Source organism: Camellia sinensis, chromosome 4 (genome assembly GCF_055761805.1).
Source record: "Camellia sinensis isolate YWXY chromosome 4, ASM5576180v1, whole genome shotgun sequence".
Lineage (NCBI taxonomy): Eukaryota > Viridiplantae > Streptophyta > Magnoliopsida > Ericales > Theaceae > Camellia > Camellia sinensis.
In genome coordinates this window covers 37,958,251-37,968,349 of record NC_138964.1, presented here as the reverse complement: position 1 = coordinate 37,968,349, position 10,099 = coordinate 37,958,251, and the positions used below count along the sequence as shown (strand labels likewise).

At 30.8% G+C, this 10,099-nt stretch overlaps 1 protein-coding gene across 1 annotated transcript; it reads right to left on the bottom strand.

Annotated features, from left to right (window-relative positions):
- Nucleotides 1-944: 944 nt before the first annotated feature.
- LOC114292363 (cinnamoyl-CoA reductase-like SNL6) lies at nt 945-8,928 on the bottom strand. Its single transcript, XM_082924612.1, has 6 exons — nt 8,590-8,928; nt 8,303-8,460; nt 7,658-7,846; nt 2,445-2,598; nt 2,157-2,349; nt 945-1,236 (listed from the first exon to the last, which is right to left on the bottom strand). The coding sequence occupies exons 1-6, from the start codon at nt 8,735-8,737 to the stop codon at nt 1,152-1,154; spliced, it is 927 nt and encodes a 308-aa protein (XP_082780738.1). The 5' UTR covers nt 8,738-8,928; the 3' UTR covers nt 945-1,151.
- Nucleotides 8,929-10,099: the final 1,171 nt, after the last annotated feature.

Here is a 10,099-nt window from a genome sequence, read left to right as displayed (position 1 = left end):
TTTCCCTCATTTGTAAACCTGAAACAAATATTCATCATCAACAACCTTTATCATCAATAGATATTCAAAATCTTTCAGAACTTTGGATAAAACCCCTTTTTAATGCACAAAAACTCATTTATTACAACACAATCATCTCATACATATATATAACTAAGGAAATACTACATATGTATCTCAAATCATAGATATACGAAGTTAAGAGTATTCCTACCTCAAAGATAGAAGCTACAAGATGAAGACCCCAAAAGAAACCTCAAGGAGAGCACAAACTAATTAGTCAAGATGTTGATCTAGGCTTGTTCTTCACTTTTATTACACGATCAAAGATGGATTCTTGGTGAAAATGGGTGAAATCAAAGGTTTAGGGCTAGGGTTTTTCGAATTAGAAGAGAGAGAGAGGAAGAGAGGGGGGAAGAAAACGTGGAGCGCGCAATCAAACAGACCACTCGAGCGCTCAATCTTGCGCTCAAGCAAAGAATGAGAGCTTCTGGCGTCTCTGCGAGTGAGGAACAGATCGCTCGAGCGCTCACTGTTGCGCTCGAGCAAACTGAGATTTGTTGAAGAGTCACAACCTCAAAGGTTTAGTTCCCAAGGCACTCTCTGCACATCAACCTTATTTGCATATGTAGCCATTTAAGTAAATTTATATGTCATTTACTTAAATTTACAATATAAATAAGAAAATATCCCCCATTTAGATTAAAAAAAATTACAAAAAAATCAAAATCCAATTAAATCAAAAAGGTGGTTCCCAAGTTTTAGTACAAAAATAAATTTTCGACTGAAATTTCTAAGTTTGAAGTTGAAGTAAAGTGGTTAATATCTTGTAGAAAAATTTCATAAAATAAAATTAGACTATTTAATATATAATGAACAATTGCCATCAAAAATTATTTTCAAAATCGTAAGTTTTGAAAAATCAAATTTTTACACTTAGAAAATTTCCAGGCTAAGTCCAATTTTTGATAGAAAACCTTTTTAATACAATCAACTTTATACGAATAAGGGTTGGGTCTCAACCTGAGATGTTATAATTACTAAGCCTTAAGATCATTAATGATATTTGCATACATAACAAATAGCAAAGAAACAAAAAAGAAAAAAAAGAAAAAGAAAAAGAAAATGCACGTAATATGGCATGGCTGATGCTAATAGGCAGTGTCTTCAACCAATTTGTTTAATTTCTTGTTCCTCAATTTCTCAGCATACACTTCACTCCCTTGGCATTCATACCTGTTCACAAACAAGACCAAGGTTTAGCCCAAAATGCAGAGGCAAGATTGACAGAGCACTCCTAATTAGTGGTTAGATCCACAATCATCTGATCATACATCTGTTACACCAACCAATTTATTTTCCTTTTTCTTTCTTCAACGTGACACTAATTTCATCAGTCACTTGTCTAAGATAGTTTAGTGCATGAGATTTTCATCGTTATGGTCATGTTTGTTTCAATGGATATATATGACCTTGGAATTAGATTAATAATCCAACAAAATAAATAATTCCATATTTGGCTAAGAAAATTGGGGCCTGGACTAATAGTCCACCCAAACATGACCTTATGGGGGAATGTTAAATCCAAAGAAGGGGTCGATATACAAAATGAAGGACTAAGGAAAAGTTCATACTAATTGGCTAAATTAAGAAATTGATAGGATTTTGGCAAACCCTCATATTTTTGGTCAATCCAAACAATCTAAATGATTACTAATCCTAGGAGTAACCGTTCTAGAAATGCTAATCATATCTAATTCAGTTTGTCCAAACAAATATGATGTGGGGGTTTAAGAAGGGTTAGATATACACAACCTTCCTCCGGCATGTGAAGAGACTGTTTCTGTAATCATCAATCACTAGATTTTCCAACTATATTTTAGCCTTGAATCCAAATATTGATTTGACAATTTCAGGCTCTTTTGCAAGATGAATCCCATGCGTGGCAGAGTGATAGTGATGCATTGCTCAAAAACTTGCTTTTAGAGCATCTTGCAAGTCATTGTTTTTATCAAACACCTTCTTACCACACATGGGATTTACAACATTTGCAAACCAATAGATTGTAAGTTGAGTAGAACCCAATATAATAGTTACCAAAACATGGTGTAAAAAATTATGGCAATGCTAAGAACTCAATGACTAATGGTCTTTACCTAGGTGGTAAGGAGATCAAAGGACTCAAGCTTTCTGCAAGTTTCACAGCTTCTTGTTCAGAATTCACAATTTTATTGAAGCAAAAGTATCTCCCACATGTGGACCGATCCTCAAAAGCACGAATATTAACATCTGCTAGAAACTTCACATCAACTATTGCTAGGACTCCATTTTCATACATCTGCGCTGCCCCTGTAACATCAGAATTCAGAAGATTAAATAACACTCTTACCGATAGGTAAGGTAAACTAAGAAAAAAGGATTTTAGGCGTGTTTAACATGCGAACCTTGAAGATATGACATTGTCACTTGGGGATTCTTTTGAGCAATGGCAGGTCCAAGAACTAGCCCGGCATTTATAGACACCATGTTAAGCATTCGGTCCATAGCTAGAGCCCAAGCAGCCTGCTCTGAGAGTGTCTTTACTAGTGCATACCACAACTGAAAAGTATATAGTAAACATTCAATTGAGATGTTGCATTATTTACACAATTGACAGATTAGTTACAAAATGGTGTAAAGTATACCTAGATCGAGGAATTGTGGTAAAAACCTTAATCAGTTTCAGTATATTTGTGTCATATTCGAGCTCAGAATACTGGAGCTCTGTGCTTTTTGAATTATTAAAGCAAATTGTTGTGCTAAGTAATGGTATGCTCCTAGAAAATGGTTTTCAAAACAAGATGCACTTACATGTAACCATCCACATGCAAGTTTTTGAAGCCTTGCATGGAAACAAAACCATCCCTAACGCTATGTTTGTTTTTGGTTGGGCGATTTGGAAAGAATTTGGGAAGGGTAAGAGAAATTGTGTATTTCCCCAAATCTCCCAACCAAAAACAACGTAACAATATTTTGAAAATATTATTAGATTAGAAGAGTATAGAAACCACATTCAACACTATCACTGCTTTGTCATCACCAATGCAAATTTATGCAATCCCATATATATATATATATATATACTAGTGTATGCCCGTGCCTGAAGGCACGGTGTAAGCAATTTTAGGATTAGAATATAATTATAATCTCAACACTATTTAAATTTATTTTTCAATTTGATAAAATCACAAATTTATTATAAAATTTTGGAGTTCTCATGAAACTCCTCACGAAAACTTGTTTTTGCTTATATAATAGATAGATAGATAGATAGATGTGCTTAGCATACATACAATTTCCACAGACATACATACAATACTGCTTTTACTTATATAATTATATGGAAATTACATGTATGCCCGTAATGTCCTAGTGTATTACAGGCATGCATACATTGTGTGAAAATATGTGTAAAATATTTCAACCATTATTTTATAATTTTAACAGATCTGAGCCATCCAAATGTCATAATAGGACAAAAATACGTTGAAGAATCAAAAACCATCCAGCTTTATTAAAATATGTTGAAGATTCATATAAAGTCTAAATTTACGAAGTCAATCAGGTATTTAATATATTTAAAAATAATAATTAATTGTTCAAATTCATTTAATTTGTTGACTAAAAAAGTCTTTAATATAATCTGCACTACACATAGTAAAATCTGCCTTCTAATTCTGGAATCGTAGACTTTTCCATATAATATGAATAAAAATAAGTGATCAAAAAGGAGAAAATAAAGAAAAAAAAAAAAACAAATAGAGAGAAAAATAAAAATGGGAGAAAATAAAAAAATAAAAAGAAAAGAGAGAGGAAGGTGGGATCATGAGATCATGGAAGGAAAAGTGAGAAAAGAAAAAAGTAAGAGAGAGAAGCGGGAAAATAGAAAATGTACATGTAGGATATTTTTTGAAAAATATATCTCAGCCGTTATTTTATAATTTGAATAGATTTGAGCCGTCCAAATGTTCTAGTAAGACAAATGTGTGTATGACAAATTCAAAAACCAACCTCCTTTATTATATAGATGTTGAACATTCAATATAAGGTCTAAATTTACGAAGTCAATCAAGTATTCAATATATTTAAAAATAATAATTAATTGTTCAAATTCATTTAATTTGTGGACTAAGAAATTCATTAATATAATCTGCACTACACACAGTAAAATCTGCCTTCTAATTCTGGAATCGTAGACTTTTCCATATAATATGAATAAAAATAAGTGATCAAAAAGGAGAAAATAAAAAATGAAAAAAACAAATGGAGAGAAAAATAAAAATGGGAGAAATAAAAAAATAAAAAGAAAAGAGAGAGGAAGGTGGGATCATAGATCATGGAAGGATAAGTGAGAAAAGGAAAAAGTAAGAGAGAGAAGCGGGAAAATAGAAAATGTACATATAAGATATTTTTTGAAAAATATATCTCAGCCGTTGTTTTATAATTTGAATAGATCTGAGCTGTCCAAATGTTCTAGTAAGACAAATGTGTGTACGACAAATTCAAAACCAACCTCTTTTATTATATAGATGTTGAAGATTCATATAAGGTCTAAATTTATGAAGTCTATCAAGTATTTAATATATAATCTCTACTACACATAGTAAAATCTGCCTCCTAATTCTAGGATTGCAGTCTTTTCCATATATTATGAATAAAAATAAGTGATTAAAAAGAAGAAGAAAAAAAAAAACAAATAGAGAGAAAAATAAAAATGAGAGAAAATAAAAAAGAAAAGAAAAGAAAAGAGAGGAAGGTGGGATCATGGAATCATAAAAGGATAAGTGAGAAAAGAAAAAAGTAACTGAGAGAAGCGAGAAAATAGAAAATGTACATGTAGGATATTTTTTGAAAAATATATCTGAGCCGTTATTTTATAATTTGAATATATCTGAGCCATCCAAATGTCCTAGTAGGACAAATATGTGTACGACAAATTGAAAAACCATCCTGTTTTATTATATAAATGTTAAAGATTCATATGAGGTCTAAATTTACGAAGTCTATTAGGTATTCAATATATTTAAAAATAATAATTAATTGTTCAAATTCATTTAATTTGTGGAATAAATAAAAAATTCATTAATATAATCTCCATTATACACAGTAAAATCTAGCTCCTAATTCTAGGATCACAGACTTTTTCATATAATATGAATAAAAATAAGTGATCAAAAAGGAGAAAATAAAAAAAAATAAAAAAACAAATAGAGAGAAAAATAAAAATGGGAGAAAATAAAAAAAATAAAAAGAAAAGAGAGAGGAAGGTGAGATCATGGAATCATAGAAGGATATGTGAGAAAAGGAAAAAGTAAGAAAGAGAAGCGGAAAAATAGAAAATGTACATGTCAGATATTTTTTGAAAAATATATCTGAGCCGTTGTTTTATAATTTGAATAGATCTGAGTCGTCCAAATGTCCTAGTAGGACAAATGTGTGTATGACAAATTTAAAAACCATCCTACTTTACTATATAGATGTTGAAGATTTATATGAGGTCTAAATTTACGAAATCTATCCGGTATTCAATATATTTAAAAATAATAATTAGTTTTTCAAATTCATTTAATTTGTGTACTAAAAAATTGTTTAATATAATCTCCACTATACGCAGTAAAATCTGGTTCTTAATTCTGGGATCATAGACTTTTTCATATAATATGAATAAAAATAAGTGATCAAAAAGGAGAAAATAAAAAAAATAAACAAATAGAGATAAAAATAAAAATGAGAGAAAATAAAAAAAATAAAAAGAAAAGAGAGAGGAAGGTGGGATCATGAGATCATGGAAGAATATGTGAGAAAAGGAAAAAGTAAGAGAGAGAAGCAGGAAAATAAAAAATGTACATGTAGGATATTTTTTGAAAAATATATTTCAGTCGTTGTTTTATAATTTGAATAGATCTGAGCCGTCCAAATGTCCTAATAGGACAAATGTGTGTATGACAAATTCAAAAATTATCATGCTTTATTATATATATATATATATATACACTAGTTTACACAAGCCCATGCAAGGCACGTACTATTATTATAGTATGCTAAAATTTTATATTTTGATAATTTTTTTGAAATTCAAATATTATTTTATGAAATTGAATAGAATAAATTATTAGATATATGATAGAATTATGTGGTATGATATCTGTTATTTTTTAAATTTGTTATACACCCAATGATGTCGACTCCAATTCTATTACCATATCATTTTTTGTGAATTTATGAGTCTTTAACATTTTTTCCAAATTTATAAAAAAAAAAAAAACAAAATTTTGGTGTGTAACTTTTCTCAACAGATAAATATAAAATAAATACTAAGATAATTCTCCCATCTAAAAAAAGCTACTAAGATAAGTCATTGAACTAATAAAGAAGCAGAACAAAATACATATATATATACAAATAACTAATTTTATCAATACATAAATCATATTCGCATAACAAATGATCAATTTTATTCATAAGTAAATCATTAAGTAAATTAACTGAAAAATATTTTTCAGTTAACCATTTTTTTAATAAATAAATGATTAAGTCCATTAACAAGTTTTCATGATATGAAAAATATTTTTCAATAAACAATTTTGATAATTTATTATTGCATAGGAGAATAGTTTTTTTTCCTCCTTGGGTATGGTGTTAAATTAAAATTTATAATAAATGATAGTTGTAATTTTTAATATTATAGAACCGATTCATATTTTAAACAAACTTTATGGGTGTATTTGTAATTTGTTAAAGAATAAAAGATTTATGTTTCATAATTAACCAAGAATATTTGCATAATTACGAAAAAATCTATTTCATAATTGACCAAGAATGTTTGCGTAATTACAAAAAAACCTGTTGCATAATTGATTAAGAATGTTTACATAATTACGAAAAAAAACATTTACTCAACATATAGGGTATCATTAGTAAATTATTCAAAATTAAAGGGCAACATGAGAAAAAAAAAATGACAAACCATAGCAAGAAAGAGCTTATATATATAGATATATATATATATATATTTGTAATCAATGGAAATAAAAACATCATTGAACCATATCCGAGTTACAGCCTGAGCAATGATTTTTTTCAAGATTAAATAGGAAACAGCCTGAGCACCAGTTTCCACTTCTAACTACTAAACTGAGTTATGGCTTTTGACATTCATGTGTAAATCACAAAAAATGGTCATTGTGAATTTGTAGTACTTTTTAAAACATAAACTGCAGTTGTCTCCAATTTTAAAAATTACCGTTTCATTTCCCCACCTAAACTTCAACACCTAACATTGAGGTAAATTATTTGTCAAAAAAAAAAAAAACTGTCCACTAAGAAGGAAAATGAAGGAGAAAATATCAAAACAAACAACACGGTAAAGAGGAACTTTCGCCAAAAAAAAAAAAAAAAAATACCATTCCATTCCTTTTCTTTGTTTGGTTTAGATCTTTGACGGATAATTATTAATTTTTTAAAATCTATAGCACTAAGTATAATGATAAGACAGTTTCAAAAGGAAGTAGTTTCTAATGATTTCAACATCATCAGTGGGAACTCTACAAATCATTCAAATCTTTTGGTAAACTATACAAGAAAGGTCTATATTTAAATTAAACATAGATCCACATACCTTCTTTTTCCTGCAGAATTCTTTATCACTCCATGACCTTTCATCTACATCCTTTTCTGAGCAAATATTCTCTCTCCATATTGCTGCAGTTAGAGAAGAATTGAACACAATCTTCTCTATAGTCTCTGTTTGTGCGCATGCCTCTACCACATTGATTGCTCCTCTCACCTCCAAATCCACCATTTTATCCTATCCATTCAACCCAAATAATCAATAACTTAAATTGTCGTTAAAAATAAGAATTCTTATAAGATACTTATGGGCCTAATTACCCAATAATGTATGTCAAAATAACGCTGTCTCTTACGTGTGAGACAAAGAGACAGAGAATAAGGTATGTAAAGACAAGACAAAACAGAATGCACAATGACAGAGATAATGAGATGCAGTGATGGTTCAAGATTTTTTGAGGTTTTAGGCTAAACATCAAAATGAGATTTTGTTCAACCAAGCTTTTAAAAAGTTAGGACCTTCGACAATAAAAAAATTTTGAAACTTTTTTCAGGTCTTAAGTGACCGTTTAAGTGGCCTAATAGTTAAGTCACGTCTCATATCGTGTTAGATTATCACTAGTCCCTAAACATTAAAACTGTTAGGAAATGAGTCTAATAATGAATATCGAGCTAACATAGGAAATCAACTTACATCATACCCATCTTGGCAATCTAAACAGCAGAACAAAGCAAAACTGCCCTTTAATGCTTCAAGAATGCTATGATAATCCAAGACATCCACAGTAGACACCATTAGTCTCTCCTCTATCGTCTCCATATCCCTTATTTTCTTCACTATCTCTGTCTCTCCTGCATCAAACCAAAAACCCACCCAAAAAAAAAAAAAATTCAATTTAACCTCCCAAAACTGTCCTCCAAAATAGAGAGAGAGAGAGAGAGAGAGAGAGAGAGAGAGAGAGAGAGAGAGAGAGATCTGACCATTCTTTTGGATAGCTGCATGAACTGTATACCCTTTAGATAACAATCCTTTAAGAATCCAAAATCCCACATAAGTTGATGCATCAAGAACACAAACTGTGGGTTTTTCGTGGTCCATGTCTTCACTTCTAGCTTCAATTTCTTTCATTTTTTATTCTTGTTCTAACCTTTGTTATTGTTCTTCTTCTTCAATATGATATATATATATATATATATGCAGGTAGATAGGGGATACTGATAGAGGAAGAGTTGGTGAACTATACAACTTCACGTTCTCATCTACTCATCATCTTGTGATGGCTATTGGCAACAGGTTTATAAGTCCTTATGTATTGGTCTGAATTTTCTAAATGTGCCAAGAATGTGTCATATGTCTAATATAATATTATAAAATTAAATGGTCAATTTTACGCTGACATGTTGTGTGACGCTTTTTTTTTTTTTTCCTCAAACATGATCCCAAAAACAAATTTGTGAAATTCACTATTCAAAATCAATCATTTATAAAACTTTTTTTTTTTTGATCAGCAAAGAAAATTTCATTAACAATATGAAATTAAAGGTACAGGAAGATGACATGCATCGAGAGAGATTCGGAAGTATAAAAATACCCCTACTACTGCTACTCGCAACCATACAACCAACCCCTAAGCCTCTCGAATTTTTTTAAACAAAGTTAAGAAGAACTTAACTTAAAAAAAAAAAAAAAAAAAAAAAAAAAAAAAAAAAACATGAATCTCCAACAAAATCAACCCACCAAAAAAGAACCAAACTAGACTAACTAAACCAACTTACAAGGCAGCCCGAACTAAAAACCCAATTAATCAGCCACCCAATATTTTAATCACCTACATCACTTCCAAAGCTGCTGTACACCACGCCTAAGCTGCCCACGCTGCCCACGCCTATTCTGCTCACACCTAACACCTATGCTGCTCCAACGCCCTCCTGCTGCACTGCACGCCCACCTGCTCACGCTCCTCTACTGTGCACGCACCACTGCTTCAGCCGAGGACCTCGCCATGGCTGGACATCACCAGGCTGGGCATCACCACTGCATCCTCATTGCCGAGACTCCACTCCTAACAGATACTTACTGCAAACTCATTGCAATCTCACCCACAGCACTCAATGCGAACTCACCCACTCCCGATAGAAACTCCACACCCAGCCACCCCTAAGATGCTGGCTAAATCATGATTTATAAAACTTACTATTACACACAATGTGTGTGTTACAATGGTTGAGAGAAAAGGAGAATAAATTGTGTATTTTATATACATATTGAATTGAATCATATACAATAGAAACAATTTGTATTTATAAGCTGTAGAGAAACTTAGATAAGTATAAAAGGAGATAGAGAGAGATAAAGATAGAGATACAAGGAGATGGAGATGAATATAGATAGAGATAGAGATGGGGATGGAGATAGAGATAAGATATATCTACAATACAGTATAAATAAGTATAACAAAACTAATATACATTAACAGTGTGTAATACCACT

Coding starts and splice junctions, on each gene's coding strand:
- LOC114292363 (XM_082924612.1), bottom strand. CDS start 8,737: ATGAAAGAAATTGAAGCTAGAAGTGAAGACATGGACCACGAAAAACCC. Junction 7,847..8,302: donor ATTGCCAAGATGGGTATGAT/GTAAGTTGATTT, acceptor TTGAATGGATAG/GATAAAATGGTGGATTTGGA. Junction 2,350..2,444: donor GACAATGTCATATCTTCAAG/GTTCGCATGTTA, acceptor CTGATGTTACAG/GGGCAGCGCAGATGTATGAA.